Source organism: Dermacentor variabilis, chromosome 1 (assembly GCF_050947875.1).
Source record: "Dermacentor variabilis isolate Ectoservices chromosome 1, ASM5094787v1, whole genome shotgun sequence".
Classification (NCBI taxonomy): Eukaryota; Metazoa; Arthropoda; class Arachnida; order Ixodida; family Ixodidae; genus Dermacentor; species Dermacentor variabilis.
Genome location: NC_134568.1, coordinates 50,531,083 through 50,552,636, shown reverse-complemented (window position 1 = coordinate 50,552,636; position 21,554 = coordinate 50,531,083). Strand labels below are relative to the sequence as shown.

The window sequence follows — 21,554 nt, the reverse complement described above, 5'->3', positions numbered from 1 at the left end:
AATACGCTGCGTGCCGGAATCAAGCCGGTGAACACAGCTTTACGTCATTAATAAGTTTGATTCCCGGTCGTCGAAATCTCTGGGCCATAGCCCCAATGAACGCGTCGGTTCCCAAGCAGGTCTACGAATTTTTTTTTGTTCTAAATCTCAGAAGTCGGTGGAAGTTTTTCAGTGTTTATGAGTTTTCCAAAAGTCAGCGTGTGACCTGTGAATATTAAAAAAAAGCGACAATTATCGGTGACAAAAAAAGAAAAGAAATGCTATAAACGGGTTGCCATAGGTGCGCCAAAGCAAACGCAACGCCATATCTATATTTGCGCTTGCTTTGGCGTCTGTGCAATGTAAAGTGCGATATTTCAAACATTCTTCTTTAGTCGTTTTGAGACGCATCGTTGCAGCCAGCTGAAAGTGGAGCATTCGAACTTTGCAAAACTCCTGGAACATTCTAATAGACATAGTAGTTTCTTAGCCATTGGTTATCTCTGCGCAATATGCATAGAAATTTGCGGCAAGGTCGACAGCTGGGCAAGTTGGTTAAGATTCATGAAAACGTGGACACATACAAAACAGGACACAATACAAGAGCTCACCAACAACTGGCCTTTTATTGGGAAGAACAAAGGCATTAATACAAAGAAGCCAATAATCGTGTGCGACGATCGCAACAAAGCATTTACGCTGTAAAGCAAACAATCCCACACTTGAAAAGAGATGTTGAAGGCACAGACACGCATACATGGTCGAACGCTTTCACAACCTCATTTTTCTTCTGGTTCCTATGCCTCATCATCACCTTTTTGCGATGAAAGAAAGACTTGCAGCCATATGACCTGCAATGGGCAGACAGATTTGAGCAAGGCGTAATATTGTTAAGCAGTGAAATCCGTTTGTAGCTCGTGTTACTTCAGCTTAGTGCAATATACATCTTTCTTGTAAAAATATTTATGTTGGACAAGCTGGGCGTCGCAAGCGAAACTCAACCTGCAAGACAACAGAGGGCTCTCAGAAGACAAAATCCTTGGACAATGGCCTATGCGTTCCTGCATGCAAAAGGCAACAAAAGCCCTTCTGTATTTCTTGAAGGACACTGGATTGCATGAACGCTTGCGACAGTGGAGGTTCCTCTGCAACTGACTGTGAATGACTGACTATTATTTTTGTTTTCTCTCCTTATCTGTTCTTCCCTTTCCCCCTCTCCAAGTGCAGGGTATCCAACCGGGCACGTCCTTGGTTAATCTCCCTACCTTTCCCTCTTCGTTTCTCTCGTTCCCTCTAAAATGAATTGAATTCTTGAGTTTTACGTGCCAAAACCACGATTTGATTACGAGGCACGCCGTATAGTGGAGGGCTCCGAATTAATTTTGATCACCCGGGGATCTTTAACGTGCCCCCAATGCACGGCACACAGGCGTTTTTGCATATCGCCCCCATCGAAATGCGGCCGCCGTGGCCGGGATTTGATCCTGCGACCTGTGCTTAGCCGCGCAACACCATAGTCGCTAAACCACCGCGGCGGATGCAACTTAAGATGAACGCTATACTAGAATGCATAATACCAGTACCGAAATACATGACCAGTTATATAATTCGCTCATTTTCGTCCTGTCCGTTATAGTGAAGTGTAAATGCACAAGAAAGCATGATCCATGCAAACTTTGCCCATCAGTCAAGTAGTCAATAACTACGAGGCTCATGATTACGAGGCACGACCTTATTCTGTGGGGCGTAAGGTCATATAGTTTTAAGCATTTCATCACAAGAAGAGGTCATAAGAAACACGCGTACGTTCCTACTAAGCAGGCCCGTGTTTCATTCCAAAATGAAATAAAAAAACGGATGAGCATATACAACCACCATGTACCGCTATTCGTCCCCGCGGACTGTACCACGGCTCTGGCAATGGTGTTCTCAGAGTACAACGCTAGTTTGAGCAGGCTCGAGATATCATCGTTATATTCATCCACTGAAGCACTACTGCGTGGACAGCACCTTTCACAGAGCGTGTGAGCTTTGTCCTCGCTCTTTGCATGTTTGTGACCGGATGCCGATACGTCACGGAGAGTTGCAGAATTGGTTTATTTTTTATTTTTTTGCTGTAGAAGACACGTTAAGTCCCATTATTTTCAACTTGAAATTTTATCACCACTTGACTGCAGTCATGTGCGACTGAACATTTCCTACTGGTAAGTGATGGAGTGACCAACGCGGTTCCCTGCAACCTTTCTGTTCAAGCGATAAGCTTTGGAAGCTAACACTTCCCTCTTTGTTGTGATATTGCCGGTATGTATGCTTTATTGATGCAAGAGCATGAAATGGCCAATTGAACGAAAAAGCCGGCTTCTGGGCACCTAAATTCCCATTGGGTGCGACGCCACGTCACGAGCGCGCTTCGACTAAGCAGAGTGGGTGAAACGGTGTTGCGTGAGAGAAAAGAGCATAGCCGCAACGCCACGTCACCAGCCCGCCTCGACGGGGCAGATGCGGCTACGAGACGCCGCCTAGGCGAGGCGGGTTATCGTCGGCGAGGGAATCTCGTGACGCACACGTGCGAGTGCCTCCAACTCGCTCTGCCCTAATGGCGGCCTTAGTGGCCGCTGCTGCTTCCTCGGTCTCTTCCCGCGCAAGACGTCGGTGGCATGCGGCGTTGGCACCGCAGGCTGCTGCTGCATGCTGGCTCGGGCAGCACGTACTGCTATGGCACATTACTCGCAGCGCAAAACTCGACGAACCGCTCAGCGGCGTTCAATTGAGCGTTAATGCTTTCGCATTCGCAACCTATAAGAAATGCTTAGGCGTCCTCGGATTTTTTTTTTCGAACGTATGCTTTTTTTTCATAGCAAACCCTTAGTTTAGTTGTTGATATACAAAGAAAGTTGCAACAGCCTTCTTTTCAGTGGCACGAACATGGATTGACACTCCTGTTTCTTGCGCAGCACTTCCGGTGCACCTCCTCAGGCGACTGGGGAGGAAATTCAAAATAAATCAGAAAAAAATTGCACAGCAAAAAATTCATGGGCTTCATTACAGATATAACACAAGAGCATAAGGTTAATTACAAGTTGAGTTACTGAAGTGTCTGGCATAATTATAATTAATTAGAAATCAGTGAGACGACCATGGACGAAAAATAAAATAAATCATAATAGGAAAAAATAGTACAGTACAAAATTCATGGGTTTCATTATAGATATGATAGCAGAGAACAAGTTAAGTTAGAAGTTGAGTTACTGAAGAGTCTGGAATAGTAAGCATTAATTAGACATCACTGATTACCGCACACCAAAGCACGCAATCGTAGACATTAGAGACCCCAAGTGAGCACGACTGTGGAAAAATTCCTGGGAACTCTGAAGTAGAAAGCGGAAGTAATGACGTCACTAATGACGGCACACACAAGAAGGTGGCATGATATTTAACCGGCTAATTACTGGAAAGCAGTTGCCTCCGAGTTCGGTTCGTGTGTTGCGTTCGCCTAAGTTAACCTTAAGAACCCCACAGCCAATGTGCGAGTGCCTCTAAGAGACTCTAAGATTAGGGTCGCCTACTTTTTTTTTTTTTGTTCTGATCGTGTACAAAAGACTGTTGCTGTAAAGGGCGGCGATGTGCCGTATAGCCAGCCATCTTGCACGCCGGTCAAGCCGCGTGCTTAAATAAGCAAAAAGAGAGAGAGATGAAAATAACGTAACGCGTTTTGCAAACATGAGGCATAGCTGTTTTCTATCTTTCTGTTTTGTTTTGTTTTTTTAGCTCCATACCCCGGTGAGAATTCCTATCCCCCGAAACGGCCCACAGTGCACCGTTTCTCGATATGTTGAGGTGGACCCGCGATTGTCCACGAGAAAGGCCAAAAGACCTGTGGAAACAGCTAACAGGTATCCTGAGTCTAAAAAGAAAATCTGACGATAGTCCGTGTCAAGTTCCCTTCCTCACACCGATCCAAATCTAATAAAAAGAAAGCGGAGTTGAATTTGGAGCGGACTGGCGTCTTCATGCTGAGTCAAGCTCCGTGTCAGTACCGTCGTTTCTCACATGCATGCATTATAATCTTTCTGCTTGACCACAAACTGAGTGCTCATAGCTGAGCTAGATCACGACTACCGCATACACCTGTTATTGGAAGCTACGCATGTAAACGTATATGCATAATTTTGCGCACAAAGTTTAATGGCTGGAGTTCCTCAGTACATATAGGGCTCGAGAAGGCTAAACGTTTGTGAGCAACTTGGTTAAGGCAAGTCATGCGCAAAAGCTCAGAGAACTTTTAGGAAATCAGATGAACTCACGAAGAACTCCGCGGAGAAGAAGCCTGTCTTTTTAGGTATGTGGCACGCGTATGACCTTGGAATCGTTTTTTTTTTTCTTTTTTTTTTTGGCACTGTGTGGATGCCTGTGCGCACCATTTCCATTTCAGCTGGCTGGGTGCTGCTATTTTCAACGCTGCCAGGCTGTTGCGCAAGCTCCCAAATTGGTGCGTTTGCTCGTGCAAGTTATATGTGTGTACGTGCTGCACAATGCTTCAGTGCGCGTTTGCATATTCCTTCACTTACGCATTTTATTTTTCAGCATGGAAAGGTCTGCGATTCGCGTGACGAACAACTGGCTACGCAGCTTTGATAGCACTCTGAAGCTAAACACAAACGGTTGCGACGGACGTCATATTGGAGAATATTATATTAACACTGACCGCCTAAAGTTCTTGGACATGCACACGTCTATGAACGACCGAAAATCGCGGTGGCGTGCAACGGAAGGTTAAAAATGCCACTAAAACGAATACTCAGCGAAGAAAAACTGGCAGAACGATGTCGTATACGCGCCGAAAGGGCTCGACAACGTTATACTGCCACGCAACATATTTTATTTTGCGTAAATAAATGCGTGCTCCCCGGCAGCTTCAAGTAGCCAGGGCCAGAGCGATTGGTGGGCGATTGGTGGGCTTTTAATTATTCCTCCCCGGAACGGGGTAGTCTCCGACTATTCAGAAAAAAGAAACGTCTGTTTTGTTTGGCATATTAATGCGTATTTAACGCCTACACGTCATATTGACGTCGAACTTCAACGGTTTTGTGACGTCGTATGACAGACAGGCGAAGTGGGTGTATTGGCGAAACCTTTGAACCAATAGCGGAGAGCTAATTCAGAAAAAGGCGTAACATCGGAAACATAGTTTTTCTTTTTTCCTTCGTTCAGTCTAATCATGCATAACCAGTGTGTACACGTTATATGCGACGGGGAGTTCTCGCGGTTTTCCTGGCGTCCCGTGAAAGACAGGCGAATCGGAGGTGGCCCAAAAATTGTTGGACCAATCGTGAAGGACTGATTGCAGACATGAAACAGAAAACTAGTGTGGAATAGCTTGAAGTCATAGCGTCCCAGCCACCGCGAGCTAAGCAAGGGCAAGCATACCAACGCAGACGCCGCCATCACTGTCCTCATTCGGTTATCTACTTTCACTGCGCCAGCTCGGCACCACCGAAACCATCTGCACTTGTGTACGCTCCTCGCTTCTTGTCAATCAATTAGATAGGAAAAACCTGTCAATGGTAGGCAGCGCTACTCGCTGTGAAAGCAAACAAAATTGACCTCCTATATAGGAGGTAAGCGTATGATTGGGCTGTTTAAAACAACGCTGCGGGTCACCGCTTCATGCTTGCGTCACTGGCACTTAAATTTGTCGTCAGAAGATTGGAATAAAATGTGACATAGTTACTAGCGCAAATCCTAACCTTTTTTTTTTTCGTTAGCCTTGTTCCCGCCAAGTAACTATGTCACATCAACTAAAGTTAATAATTGCAAGTTATTTCAAAATATTGTAGAATTGTAGAGCCCAGTCTAAGTTCAGAAAGTTAGACCACTCTCTCTTTCCTTTACTACTCTTTTCTTTCTTTTTCCTTTTATTTCACGGTCACTGCGTAGCGCTATGCACTTTTTCGATCGGGTGTGCTATGTCTATATCCCCTAGCAGTGGTTCGCTCCGGAGCACGTTTCTGAGGCTGTTGGCTCAAGAGTGAGCATGCGCTGCCCTATCGTTAGACCACATTACCTCGAGTTTCTGTCTCGCGGGCCTCGATTTTTATTAATCAGGACCATATAAAGCCAACAGAAAATGAAGCCAAGGAAAGCATAGAGGTAATTAACTGTGGTTGAAACTGAAATCTAGAAAATAGTAAATAAACGAGAAAAAAAAAGTGAATGGAAAACCTCGTTGCTGTTGGAGGGAAACCAAACCCACAACCTCCGCATTATGCGCATATGCACATATGTTGTAAGTCCAGAAGGAGATTCTATAGTTAAGCTATCAGGGAGACCTCCTCTTAAACAATACATAAAGAAAACAAGCAATCATAAGAAACCAATAATTAGGCAGCAAAGTATATTTACACATAAATAACAATAAATTAGAGAACATAAACGCTAGATACAATAAACAGATAATAAACCAACAGATAAAGTCGCCAGCAGATAATTCTGTGCAATAGTAATTTGAAACTGACGAGGTCCCTATCAGTACAGCACCTGTTGCATAGTTCTAGAACGACACTATGGACAATTCTGGGGTTGCACGTGTCAAACTCACGTCTGAATATGGGGCACGCCGTATTGTTGGTGACTCCGGAATAATTTTGACCACCTGGTGTTCTTTAAGGTGCGCCCACATCGAACTACACGAGCGTAACGACAGTATAAAACACCGGTGTCAGTGAAAGTTGCACTAATATGCAAGGGGACAAAATCCAAGCTTTTTTTACTGTACACTGCTACACGCGGTTCCTATGCTTAACGTTCCTCAGGCCTGACATAGACCGTAGGCCAGTAAATTTTGCCGTATGTGCTGAATGAAACCACTTCATCAACATACCATGCACATGTTTTTTTTTCATGTAAGTGGTCTACAGGCGGTCACTCAAGCCTCTGTATGTAGTTCACTTTAGTTTTAGTCCCTGACGTTACCGTTCTATGTTTTTATTTTTTTTCAGCAAATTTGTACAATGCACTAAATACAACTGAGACGAGATCAGAAAGTGTGGAAAGCGGATCGTCGAATGACGTTCTGCAAACGTTCTACACCTCGTCGTGAAAACAGCCGTTTTGCATCTATTTTTGAGAATGGACGGCAAAAAAAACAAAAACAAAGTGGAACTGTGCGTGACTTCTTTGCCCGAGAAGTAACGTGCGCAATGCATCTGTTCACAGGAGCCCCACGCAAGTGGTGTTTCACGGCGAGCCCGTCGACATCGACGAGCCTTCGCGGCTTGCCACGGAGACCCCGCACGACCAGGGACCTGCCGCCATCCTGACAACGCCGACAGCGCCCACGCACGCACCGGCAGCCGCCGTGACCACCAGGGAGGTGGGCAAGCCTGCGCTCGTGAAATCAGCGAACTGAGATGTGACCGGAGATGAGATAAGATTGTGCTCAGTCAGCAAGCGTAACCATCAGAAGGGACGAAAGTAAAGCGGAAATCAATGAAATCGTCGCGAAATTAATGAACTCAGAAATGACCGGAAATAAGAATATGCTCACGAGCAAGCGGCTCTCAAAAGGACGAAAGTAAACCTTAAATCAATGAAATCTATGTGAAACCAATCAGCTTAGAAATTACCGGAAATAAGGATATGATCACGAGAAAGCGGCTCTAAAAGGTAACGAAAGTAAACCGGACCCAAGCGAGCGCGAACAAAAACTCGCGGTACGTCCAAAATTTTTTTCCTATTCCTGGTACACGTACCCTAAGCTCGCGCTCTTCAAAGGCCCTTATTCCTGAAATAAAATTTTGAAAACTAAAAAAGAAAGTGTTTACGTAAAACTATTCGTAGGAGCGAATGCCAATAAATCATCGCGTTGGATTATTACCGAAGGTGGCCCGCCAATGGTTAACATTACTTGCGGAGGAAAAGCTTTGTGAATTCGGCCCCAGCTCGAAACTATGCGATTTTCCGCTGTTGAAATTGGAGCTAAATGCCGAGCCAAAGCGCGAGGCTTTTGGAATGTCGCATGCACACAGGAATCTAACTCACGTGGTAAACATATCCCATCCTTCACCATGACGATAGGCGGCTAGACCCCTTTTCTTGAAGGCTGATTTGCAATCAGTAGCTGTGCTAGGCTCCTTCTCATAAATCTTGTCTTACGTGCAAAAGTTTACTCAAAGGCGATACATCTGGCGCCCGCTACTCATCATGATAGCAATCTCACTGCTAACGCGACGCGTGGCCAATCCCGAACTGCACGTATGAAAGACAGGTTTTGTGAATAAGTGGGACCGTTTTATCATTCTAGCGTTCTCGAACTGTGAACATCGCGATACAGTGAAAACGAAATTAATTTAGATTTATAGTTGTGAAAGGGCTTTACTACAAAATAAGGTGCACTCAGCTTATAAGTGTAGAAAAGGCTATATTCGGCCTGCCTGCCTTTCCCTTATGACCTCTCTCTCTCTCTCTCTCTCTCTCTCTCTCTCTCTATATATATATATATATATATATATATATATATATATATATATATATATATATATATATATATATATATATATTGGGGCCTTCTGCTGTGCCTTTCCAGCGGCATTCCCGCCCCCAATCAGCTCCCAGTTTAACGGAGCCGTTCGTATACTCATGTGCAGATCGTAAGAATGAGCGCCGGCCCATCGTGATATCGAATGGGATGATGGCATGAGGCGCTGCTGACTAAAAAGCAGTATAGTTGTTCAGGCCCGAAAGCTAGGCGAATGCGGCTCACGAACTGTTGCAATTATTCGTCCTTATAAGAACACTTTGTAAGAACAAGGCGCCAGCCAATCGTGATAGCAAACACGATGTTAACGAAGGCGCTGCCCAGCCAAAAGCAGTTCTTACGAGCAAAAAGTTTTGTGAACCCGTCCACAGGGTATACAACAACGCTATGCAACAGTTCGTAAATTCAGATGCCAGCTAATGTTGCGCATACGCAAACTTCGCGGAATGAAGACGAGGACAGGAGTAAAGGCACATATAAAAGACACATATGGAGGCCAGTTTGTGTTTTATATGTGGCGTTACACCTGTCCTCGTCCTGGCTCCGCGACGTTTGCGAATCCATCGTGCTATATATCTGCGCAACAGCATCATCGGTTGCTCCTGCGCCGCCTGCTGCGGGTCGCCTTTCGACTTAACCGACCCTCGCATCACCTATGTTAAGCATCCTGGATGTGTACATGCCCGATAAAGACAGTTCCGCTTCTGCTCTCGACTCGGCTGGCCCCGTGTCCGGCTCTTTCCGACAACAACGCAACATAACATATTAGGACAATGAACCAAATAGCCCATAAACTTTCGATTGAGCCAGGCAAGAGTTACGTCGGACAAATTATTAGTGACGGCGGGCGGCCAGCGACTTACCGAGAATTTGTCCCCAAGGCCTGCGTTCACAAAACTTTTCTTACGTAAGAGCATCTCCTCATTGGCCAGCACTCAAGCACGCGCCACTCATGATAGCGATTGCAGCAACGGAATGACCGTACTGACGACGGCGAATCGCGGATGTCTCTAACGACGAACTTCTGTGAATACGAACCCAGGGGCCATATTCAGAAATATTTTCGTCCATGATCAAGTGTTGTCAGTCATTGGCCGACCACCTTCACTAATAATATGTCCACCATGACAGTGGCAGGCAGCTGCTCTTACGAACAATTCTAGAGTAAGTACTTATGAACTTTTTTTTGTGCGTGTGAATACGGGGTGGGTCCCATAACTTAAGAGTGCCACTTACGCACTTCATGAGCCACCGGACCGGGATAAGTTCGTCACGGAGCCCGAATTTCAAAAGCGTTTTATGCGAGGGGTCGCACACTCGCGCTAACATGATGCCTCGCTCCGTCCCGTTTCCCCCGACGGCGACGTGCCTCTTCTTCCGCGCCGCAGCACCTGTCTACCGGCACGTTGGCGACGACAACGACAGTGGCTGCCGACTTCGAGCCGTCGTACGCGGCCGGCGAGCCGTTCACGCATGAACCGGAGCCGCTGCACGCGTACGCCACCAGCCAGGCGAGCACGGCGGCGTCCCAGCCTCTGTTCAGCCTGCTCGACAGCAACAGCATCGAGGCGCCCGACAGGGACGACGCACCGCACCACCACGAGCGGCCGGCGACGGCAGCCGCCTCGGTGAACCACCCGCACGATGACGCCGAGGAGGATGCGTCGGCCGAGCAGCCGCCGCCGGCCGAGCCTCTCAGGAGGGGCGTGTGAGTACGCATGCGCAGTGCCTTAGCAAGAGGACGTCGTGCTGTCCTCTTACATTCAAGGCAGACCAACCGCAGTCACTAAGGTTAAGCCTGTAAATCATCCTTATTTCTCGGAGTCCTCTCTCGGCGAAGTGTCGAGTTCGCAGCGGTGGAAATAGCTCAAGAAGGCTCGTCGTCCTGAAATTCATTCGCACGCAACTCCGATGATAACGAAGTGGCATGTCCGCCTTTGTCGCTTTCGCTTCAAAGGACGGCACGGTGGAGCCGACAGGGTCACCCTAGGGTTACTGTAATACTGTACAGGGCGTCCCATCTAACTTTAGTCGGAGTTTAAAAATATGCGAATGTCAGCTAGCTGGAGAGAACCAAGGTAATGTTCTTTGCCGTCGCTTGGAGATACAATTTTCTTTCCATTCCGCCTAATTATATAATTAGTCTTAATTAATCACCTTCTCATATATTATAACTAGATGAATATTGCCAATTAGAATATTGTAGAGCGACATGAAAAACTCCCGATACAGCTTTCTGTCGCTCAATACGTGCTACATAAAAGTGTTTTTCCGAGCGTGAAAGAAGGCCGCGAATACACGCGAAATACCTCGAGCAGCCAGTCGAGCGGCAATTTTGCGTGCATTGGCGGGCTTCTTTCACGCTAGGAAAAACACCTTTAACTTTGTGGAAGGCACGCGGGTCCCAGCGGTTACTCTGGAACATTCGACGACTGATCTATAAAAGCCGACGCGCTTGACCCACTGATCAGATTTTGACGATCGTCGACTGTGTTCGCCTTTGTCGCCGTTCCTTAAGTGTAGCCTGTTTTTGTGGGCACAGGTTCGCCCAATAAAAGTTAGTTTCGTCTTTCACAGTATTGCTACTGTGTTCTTCATACGCCACTCCAGGTGGCAATGTTGGACAGTTCCAAGGAACTAGCATAACAATCTAGTTCCCTATTTCTACATCTCAAAATGACCATTTGGACCAAAATTAACGGACGTCAAATTATTTGTTCGATTTACTCGATTATGCACGCGGCACCGAGAAGCGCGGGTCACGGTGCCCCTGTGACGTAGTAGGGTGGCGTAAAATGAAGCTTCGCAATACCGCGCGACAAAGCGGTCTACCTCACCCCTGCTGCTGAAGAGCCTATACACGCGTACGGTCACGAGTTACGCAAACCGTCGATCGGAATCTGTTTGTGAGAAGAGGGAGGCGGCGACGACAGCTTCATTTTACACCACACATTTACGTCACAGAGGAGTTGGACGGAGAGCCGTGCTTCGCGGTGCCGCGTGAGTTATCGTGTAAGTTGAACAATTAATTTAACACCCATTATTTCGTCCTGCGGGGCCGTTTTTACAAATCCGTTCACACAACCCATCATTCGCATAGCTGAACGACCGCAGAGTCAAAGTTCCTTCTTCACCATCATCACCATCACCAACGTCGTCGTCTTACTGCTGTCGTCACACAAACGCTCGCCTTACAAAGTCATGGTGGTCCATTTGGTAACGTCCTTTGCGAAGCCCAAAATAGTACTGGATGTCGCTTTGGGGGGGCCCATGTAGCACCCAAAGCGCACACATGTATTCATGAAAGACTAATCTTCGTTCAAATAAGGTGACTGGCCCTTACACCCCCCAGCAGACTTGCCTAGGAGCGGTAATGTGCTCTTCCAGAAGGGCTGTCAAGATGTGCGGCGTAAAAGATAAAAGTTTAATAAATGAACGGACTTAGGACATATGAACTTCTTCGGCAGCATTAAGGAAAATTGGGCGAGTTGGTAAACGTCGGTGACTGTATTGGTCAACAAAACAGTGCTAAATTAGACGAGGACTAAGAAAGGCCCAAATGTGTGTGCACCTTTCGTAGTTTGATTTGTCAAACGTGAACAGTTTGGTCAAATACGGACTAGTTCTGCGCCATGCAAACCTTGACAGCCGTGCACTAACTAGACGGACATCGCACTTTGTTGTTCTGTACTTTGCGGTCTGTCATTGTTTCGAGAAAGCCTATTTAGACATGCGTTTCCAGATAGGCTAGCCAGGCACGGCACGTCAGATACGGCATGCTCGCACACCTCACGGCTGCTTATACTGCACATGGTGTATATATGTACTACAGCTTAAGTTTGTCGAAGGACATGTGTCCCTCACTTGCGCATCTCATTGCACTGAAAGTGGGCATCTGGAGCAAGCGCCAGCTCGCCCCCAAACCACGCTTATTCTTCACCCGGGTTGCATGCGGTGCATGCTCTTCTCCGCTGCAGGAACGCTTGCCCGGTGAAGCAAGAAGTGCTCGCTCCTTATTGGGCCAACAACACCCGAGGCAAGGTGCTGGCGCTACTCAACGTCTACCCCTTCGAGCAGTATGTGCACGCCGAGAAGTGCGCGTGAGTATAACCCTGAACCACGGCCTGCAAAACGGGCATACCTATCAAGAGCCAGAAATGTTCTTTTATGTAGCCACGAGTTGCGGCTCGCTCATACTGATGCCGCATTTCTTTGACCTACAGGTTTTTTTTTTTTTTAGCGACACCAAGAGAGAGGAATCTATTTACAGAAAGGCAGAGAGCTCGGCCTCAGCTATAACTTCCTCTGGCCTGCTGCTCTACACTGGGGAAAAGGACGGGAGGAAAAGGGATGATTAATGATGGTGATGATATGAGGAAGAAATGCGTATATACAGGGTGTTTCAGCGAACACGTTCACAAATTTTGAAGAGTTGCCTGTGACAGATGTCACAATTCTAGTTCATGAACTGGTCTACTCGAAGCGGCGGACAATACTTGCACAAACAATTGAGATGCAAAGTCGACTAATTAATAACAATGCACTGATTAAGTTTTTAACTAATTACATTATGGCCCATATAGCAATTTACAAATTCTAGCAGTGTAGTTCGCAAGGCGGATCCACTTGGAACGAATTTTCAAGATGACACCAATTACGAGATATAAATTCCCGAACTTGGCGGAGAAATGCACTGGCATTCCAGTTAACTTCTTAACGAAACGTCGTTTCAGGCATTGAAGCACACAAGTAACTGGGACGCCAATGCATTTCTCCGCAAAGTTCGGGAATTTATATCTCGAAACTTGTGTCGTCCTGAGAACTCGTTCCAAGTGGATCCGCCTTGCGAAGTCCACTGCTATAATTTGTAAATTGCAATATGCGTCCTAAAATAATGAGCTATAAGTTAATTAGTGAACTATTGTTAATTAGTCGATTTTGCATTTCAATGTTTTTTTTTGCAAGTAGTGTCCGCCGTTTCGAGTAGACCGGCTCATAAACTAGAATTGAGCTGTCTGCCACAGGCAACCTTAAATATTTTTGAAAGTGTTCGCTGAAACACCCTGTATACACGTTCACAGCGTTGTGGCATCTCTAAAGCCGTGCGTCCAGCCGAGTGGCTTGTAGAAAGGCTATAGCGGCACTTGTTATCAGGGCTGCGCTGTTTGCATTAGGCCAAGGACCTAAAAGAAACTCTCCTGATAGAAGTCTCTTATCGACGTTTGCAATGGAAGAGACCAGTTTCTGTCGTTCTTGCGCGTACGCGGGACAAACGCAAAATATATGATCAAGTGTTTCTGGTAGCTGACTGTATTCATAATTTGGGCTAGTATCACTGCAACGAATCAGATGTCTATAACGCTGGGTGAATGCGACACCAAGGCGAATCCGGTGCACCATGATTGTTCCACCAAATTTTTAAAAATTCCCTGTGGCAGATAGCATAATTCTTGTCATTGATCTTTATAAATTACTCGTTGAGGCGGCCATTACTTCAACGAGAAATCATTATGCTTAAATGAACAATTAAAACATGATTACGCTTATTAACTTCTTAATGAATTATATTACGGCACGTATTTCAATCTATGGATTGTAGCTAGTGAGTATGCAAGGCGTATCGACCTGGAACGAATTCTCAGGACTACGCCAGTTTTAAGATATTAATTTTCATATTGTCCGACAAAATACATTGGCGTTCCAGTTACTTTTGTGCTTCACTGCATAAAACACCGTTTTCTTTAAAAAGTAAATGGAACAACAGTGCACTTTTACCGCAAGTTTAACGGCGCACATATCGAAACCGGTACTACCTCAGAATTCGTTCTACCTTGCATACTCACTAGCTACAATTCGTAGATTAAAATATGTACCGCAGAGCAATTAATTAAAAACTAGTTAGCGTAATTGCGTTGATTATTCAATTAAGCATATTCATTTCTCGTAGAAGTAATGGCCGCCTCACCTTGCAATTTAGATACAGGTTTAGAATTGCGCTATCTGGCACAGCCAATGTTTAAAAAGTTCGTGCAGCCAAAAAAAAAAAACTGCGAAATGGTAATGCTCAACAACGGTGTCGTGATAAGACTAGGCAGAAGAATAAAACATTTCATGTCCCCATCGACGGCATTTGAGTGGTTTTCTAACAGCTCCGCCGGCCATCCACTTTCGCAGGGTCGGGATGGCGAGTCAATTTTTTTTTACTGAATAGAGTTATACATCAGGGGACGCAAGAAGCTTGTGTCCCCTAATCGCTTGCGCTTGGGTCCCCGCAAACACTAAGCAGACTTTAGGTTCTTGAGCACGCAGGTCAGTTAGCGTCCCCGAGTCAAAATCTCAAAACTTTCTGCGCGAGAATGCGTCGCTGCATTTCTCGTCTGTGCTTGTCCTTTGCTCAGCTTCGCGGCACAAGCTTCCCTCAGTCTTCATAAAAAGGCACACGGTCACTTGTGAGCGCTTGAATTTGTACATTGTTGAGGACATATAAAGTACAGAGTGCACGCGCTTACGAGATTATGGTCTATGGCCTATGGCAACAACCATGGCCACAACCACTTACAAGCCTATGGCAACAGCACCGTGCAAAATTGTTCAGGAAAGAAATCTAAGCAGACTGCTGAACATAAATAAGTAAATTTTGCTGCATGGTGATGCCAGCTAACTTACGACAAACCTTCTACATTGTGGTTGTCCAGCACCTTTCTAGGCGCGCCAATATTTTATGTAGCACTGTCGCTCACTCCGTAAGCCTTCTGAACACAGCACACTTGATTCACGCGATACAAGCAGAGCTCGCAGCAGGAACCAAACACAAACAATAAAAAAATAACATCCAATGCCACGTTTCTGACTCTGCATTGCCTGCGGGTTCCTTTCTTTTAATGAATGTTTTATATTAAAGCTTCAATTGGGGACCAGCTGGATATATGCAGTTATACACTGTTTATACCATTCTGGCGCTACAACACAGCCACGCGCATAAAAAAAAACTCTTTTCTATCGAACACAAAACACCCTCTCACAGATGGCACCGCAGGTGCAGGGGCCCTGTGCTCCTCGAACGAGGGCCGTATAGGCAAGATCCAAGCACTGCAAGACTCCTACGCAAGGAGTAGGGATACTAGTCCAAGACATCGTGTCGAATGGCTCAGAAACGCATAGATGTTCCGTCCTACTGTCACGAGTGATGGCGACAAAGCATCGAAGATATATCGGGCGGACTTCAGTTTTCGTATTCGTAAGTGCTCTTCGCCATTCACCGTCTGCCTCTGCGCGTGCTTGCGTGCGTGAGTGTGTGCGCCCGTCCGTCCGTATATGGGCCCAGTCCTTTTGGAGCCAACGTCACAGCACTGCTTGAAGTTGAATCATAATCTCCTTGTGTTCTTTTACTGAGTGCTTTAAACACACATTACCGGTGTTTGATCACACTTTGTGATGAGAGGCAAGTGATGTGCCCAGGGCTGGACCGACTGGACAATTGAGCACTATCAGAACAAAACCTTCTAGGCCAGTGCTCCCAAAAGAAACCGTGCGCCGGAGGCTTTATTCGCGTTATATAGCTCGGGTTCCTGAAGTCCGCGGGCCTTCATGATAGGCTACGAGCACCGCCTGCCACAGCTCTATTAAACATGAAATGCTCTTAGCTCCCTTGACCTTCAAGTGCCCTTGTGCCAAAACCCAGAGCCGTTATCCGGACACTCAAATGAGAACATCCGGGCAAGTTGCAAGAACAAAACGAGATCATCCGGGCAACCAGACAAGACAGCATTACATACGTTAGTTACTTCCGAAACAAGTTACAAAAAATATTACTTCCGCGTTCTTCCTAACGTTTGTTCGCAATATCACTCAAGCTGCAACTTCTAGTACGCTCAAGCTTTATCATTTCCAGTAACGACGTTCAAAAGGCAGATACATGGCATTATATACTTGATTGTCACCTGTTTGCGCTGAGTACTCTTTTCAACGCCAGCGGTCCGTGAGGTCCGCGGCGCGTCCGGCGCGCCTGCAGCATACGGCGCGCCGCGAATGGCTGTTTCACCGAGACGAGACTGGCAATAAGGTTCCGTCTGTGACAGGAAACTATTGCGTTTATATGGACCAGTGCACAGTATGGCGTGGTGCGATGTGCTGCGGTGCGGTGTGGTGAAGTGTGCCACTGCAAACATGCACGACACCATTTTAAGATTGTGGCAACTATCATCTCCAACCAATCTGCTTTGCCGGTGGTCATTTCATGCTTACATCTACTCTCGATTACGGGAGAGCCAGGATTTTATATCTATCTCAATGTAGCTCTGTAGAGTATACGTGGTTACATTGTTTGTGCTAGTCTCTCTCTCTTCTCTCTCCTTGCGTTCTCTTCCTCTTTTTATCCCCTTACTCCTTCGTCCCGTGCAGGGTAGCCAATCTTGACTACCTCTGGTTAACCACCCTGCCTTTCAATGCATCCTTTCTCTCTCTCTTAACGATTTAGTTCTGAGCATTCTGTGGAACATAAAGCAGTTCCTGGACTTTAGATGAAATTGGGCGTAGTGTCTTCGATGGCGTGACGTATGCTCAAATCGTTCTGTTGAAACAGGCGCTACGACGATTCTTCGCGCGTCCACGTGTGCCTCGTCGTACAGCCACACAATGTAATGCATGTTCTGCACTTCGAAGAGGGGGCAAATCGGCAACACTGCTGAACTGCCTCCGGTTGGCATGTTATGTAAACGTGAAACGACTGCGCAAACGATGAGAAGGAAGCGGCGAAAAATACCGGCCAGTTTCTCTCCCTTCGCCTGCGCGGTGTCATTCGCGCCATTTTGCTTTCGTTAACTTTTGAACAGTGACCGATTTGCACGTGTACCTAATGCACACCGTACTGCGACGCAGGTTCGAGAACCAGCAGATGTTCTGCCGGGACGGCTGCCGGTGCGAGCAGCAGTTCCGGCTGCACCGGCTACTGGCCTTCGACCCTCGCAACGAGTGTCGGGGCATTTTTGCCGACTGGTTTCGCTTTCCCTCTTGCTGCGTCTGCATCTGCTACGATCTCGGTTCTCCGGCTTCCCGGTGGATGTCTTCCGGCCGAGGTGCCTGACATACTGTGACACCGACTTCGTCTCCAGTGCCAAAGCTAACTTATGCATGCGCCCCTCTCACAGGCGCGTGTACAAGAAATAAAAACAGATTTAATAAAGACATTTAAAAACACCATGGGTGTTACAAGACCAAATTACCACGCATTGACAAGCACATTATATCACTGTGTCCATACATGATTAGTAGCCCTAGCATTTATGACAGCATTTTAATTTCATCCTAAACGAAGGGAGGAGAAGTAAGGAATGGCAGGAAGGCTAAGCAAAAGAAATCCAATTGGCTACACTGCGCGAAAGCAACAGACATTATGCCCGAAAGAAAAAAAAGTTGGTTGATCCCTATTTCAGATCAACTGGTATGCATTTTAACATGCATTCATGCATTTAACGTGATCAACATTTTTAACATGATCAACATGCATTTTAAGAAGCAGTGGCAGCTTGGTTGCCCGTTCACAAATAGAAGTCCATAAATCTGTGTAATATATTTTTTTTCATGATTACGCTTTCGTTCGAAGAGCAAAGCAATGACAGCGATAGCAAGCCTGCGATGCCTGTAATACTGCGCATCATAAACAGCTCCCCGGAGGCTGCCACGCATGATATCCGACGCGACGGTGAGTGCATATGTGGCGAAACAGCGTCGTTACAAATATATTACACAATAACTTTTTCTTGGGCTAGCGCCCAACGACATGATGTAGTGGTGCAAAAATCCCGAAGAGAAAGATTAGCAGTGACAGATCGAGCAGAAAGAAAGACGGCGCTACACTCACAACTCTTTATTAGGCACAAAGCTTGCTACATAAATATCGCGCCCACAATCGGCACCACGGGGCGGCAGAGAGCAAAAGACAAGTCATCTTGTTCGCGACAAACCTAGCAATTTCATTGCCGCATCATATACTCGAAACAGATGTTTGACTAACATAAGCTCACTGATATGAATATGATATGCATCTAGCAGTTCCCGCGCGGTAAATTTATCTCTACTCCTGCCCAAGATCCTCACCTCAGAAAAATGTGGCTGACAGCATCACGATCTGCAATGCCCAGAAAGATGCGCGCTCATATCCTTTTTTATTTAATTTTTGGTGTGTTCCCTCATTCGGTCGTTCACACAACGGCTGGTCTGCCCGACGTAGGTTTTCTCGCAACTTCGCGGTCTGGTAAACCACAGCAGTAGAACACTTTTCCACGTAGCATTTCGCGTGCTTGATTTGCACGTTTGGACTGCACATTGCGCGATTGTGGGCATAGGTGAGCCAGTTTGTTCACGACGGAAAACACAACCGGTAGCCCATACCTGTTCGCCACTTTCTTGAGGTTGTCGCTCACCTTGAGGAAATAAGGTACTACCTGTGCCTTCCTTCGCGATTATTGCGACATTTGAACTTCTGCAGCAAGGTTTCTGCCACCGAGGGAATCCGGCATTTAAAAGCCGCTGGACCGTGACCAGACATAAATGTCAGCAATTTGTTCCAATTTCCAATTTGTTCAATTTTCCTTGACGTGAAACTGCGTTTGAGCGTTACATGGTTAGGCATGTAGCTTAAATCTCACAAGGCAGCGAGAGTGCCAACTGTTTCGTCGGTGCTGCACAAGTGGCGCGCCCACTTCTCGGCCTTCGTCTATTTATGAGCACAAAACTCCTCTCTTGCCGAATGCTGGACACACGTACATAATACCATATACTACAACGCGGAAAAGATTACGTCTGGTCAAGCTCCATGGTAACTATGAAAACAGTACGCATAATTGCAATCCATTTGATTATTCGTGTCACATTACCAATGGTAAAATAAATTGAGAGCTGGTGCGTGCAAATGACTCTTAGGGTGTACCTTTCACGTTAGTGGTCCTAACTTTGTCACTTAGCCTGTGACAACGGACCTATAGCCAACGCTTCAAACCCTCACGCTAGGAGCCATAGTTAAATATATGATCCCTCCTTGTAACGTTGCACTCCGTAGCTTCAACTGCTGCCTGACCAGTCGAACAAGCACACTATGCTTACGCAGACAAGTAGCATAATGGTACGTATACATTCAAGCGAATTGACCATGAACTGAATTACTGGAACAAGGGTCGCACAGCACGATAAGAGACAAAAATAAGCGCACCAAAACTGCGCGTAATCTGTGAGCGTGCCTCCTTTATTCGTGAAGCGTTACGCAGAGCGAACTTGTCAAATCAATTTAAAAGGCATGCGCTAACACAACGCGTTCTTTGCCAGCGCCCGTTCCCAAGTTCCTTCTGTTAGACGCACTTTCCTCTACCCTCCCCATCCCATCCCAACGAGTGGCGCTGACAAAAAGTGTGATTAACAATTATTGTAAAGTTTTATATATGCGTAATTCCACGCCTACTGTCCCAACCTTGGCGCTCGACCATCATCGATTTCTTTGAAAAAAAATTGAGGACTATCTATTTAAAGCAACAAGCCTTTCTGTGAAACATTCTTGTGGAAAAAAAAAATTTCAGCACCGCTAGGAACATGTGAAGGTTTTTAGAAAGCTCGAAAGTATGAGTCGTAAAACGCACTGTCAAAAAAGTTTTTCTTCTTAAATTAGGCGAGCACACGATTTTTCCTTGAGAATGAAGATAGGCTTTTCACTTAAAAAACGTGTTATCGATCTTTACGTTTCCGTGAGTTTTTACGCGGCACTAAATATGCAAAATTTGGTGCATATTGGGAATTTTTTTGCAGAAAGATAACTTTTACCGAAAGGTTTGGTATAACTAAAGCTAAACTAAAAACTAAGAAAGGTTTCATAGTAACTAATTGCCAGCAAGTTCTACTGTAAGTGAAAAATAATTTAGGACGAATATAACGTGAAATGGCCTGTACACCTGGCGACAAAGTTGCAAAAAAGTTAGTTTTAGCCTACGTTTAGTCGTAAATTTAGCATTGAGGTGGTCGGGGTAAAAATTCGCTAAATAGCTTATTTATTAGAAACATTCATTGTCTACAAACTGAGAAAATCTTATTAAATTACTTTTTTGTTTTAGGCAAGAAAAAAATTGAATTTGTGTTATACCGGCCTCGGTGCTTGCACGTGTTTCCCCTTCGTAGGAAAGCGTCCTAGCGGTAAGTAGAACTTGCGCGGACGTAAAATTTCCTGAGCCGATGTAGGAGCATCTAGACAAGATAATCAGCTCCTCAAGTTTTTACTTGAGTGCTTTATTAGAAATTATTAGCCTAGCCAATAAAAAACGCGAGCCCCAATAGAGCGCATTTAACCTGATGTCGCCGTACACCGACGGCCTGCATAGCGTCGTCACGCGGCATCGGAAAGTTACGCTGGTGAGTACAGAGCGCAGTTAAGTACACTAAGATTTAGAAATGGGCGAAAACTTTGTGAGTAAGAAAAAAATCTGTTGCTTTATTACGGCAAATATGCAGCAAATATCCGCCAACACAATCGTGTTTTAGCGACCAAGTTAGCAATGATGTTAGAGGAGTGATGTCGACTCGTCACTAAATGTTTTGGCATGCTTAAGTTCAAACGACTGCATTTAAAGATATGGCGGAAAGAAATAAACACGTTCAGTTGCTCGCCCTCTCTGTCTTTCTTGTAGTTAAATGTTAAATTCAGACCGAATGAGACAGTCCGCTGACCTTTGTGAAGCTCAGGATTTAACATCCAATCTACGATAACTGAAGAAAAAAATGGGAAGACTCGTTCGAGTTATCGACTGTAAAAATGTTGAGGCTATAATCCTTAAACGCGCTCCTATGCTCCTCAGATGCATTATATTTTTTCACACAAAACCTAGTATGTTTCAATGCTTGCACTTCCCCTGGTGGTCTTCTTGCAGCAATGTTCAGAATAAGGTTCTAGTTGGTCGGAATTTTTCGCGTCGGCGTCCGTTAGCAAAAATGTCGGCCGATCCCGGCGGCAGTGCCGGGCCAGGAGCAGTGGCTCGTACAGCCGTAAGGCAAAGGCTTCAAG

The 21,554-nt window shown here is 45.9% G+C and overlaps 1 protein-coding gene across 4 annotated transcripts in view; it reads left to right on the top strand.

Moving 5' to 3' along the window:
• spz4 (Spaetzle domain-containing protein 4) overlaps positions 1-17,708 on the top strand; it is a 146,356-nt gene extending 128,648 nt beyond the window's left edge. For 3 of the 4 annotated variants that reach the window (XM_075687214.1, XM_075687221.1, XM_075687201.1), the window contains 5 exons: positions 4,412-4,468; positions 7,195-7,351; positions 9,904-10,223; positions 12,493-12,615; positions 17,393-17,708. In XM_075687214.1, coding sequence (XP_075543329.1) covers positions 4,412-4,468; positions 7,195-7,351; positions 9,904-10,223; positions 12,493-12,615; positions 17,393-17,597 — 862 coding nt within the window. In that variant the 3' untranslated portion in view covers positions 17,598-17,708. The remainder of the gene's footprint in view (positions 1-4,411; positions 4,469-7,194; positions 7,352-9,903; positions 10,224-12,492; positions 12,616-17,392) is intronic. The other variant, XM_075687207.1, reaches the window with a different exon arrangement.
• Positions 17,709-21,554: the final 3,846 nt, after the last annotated feature.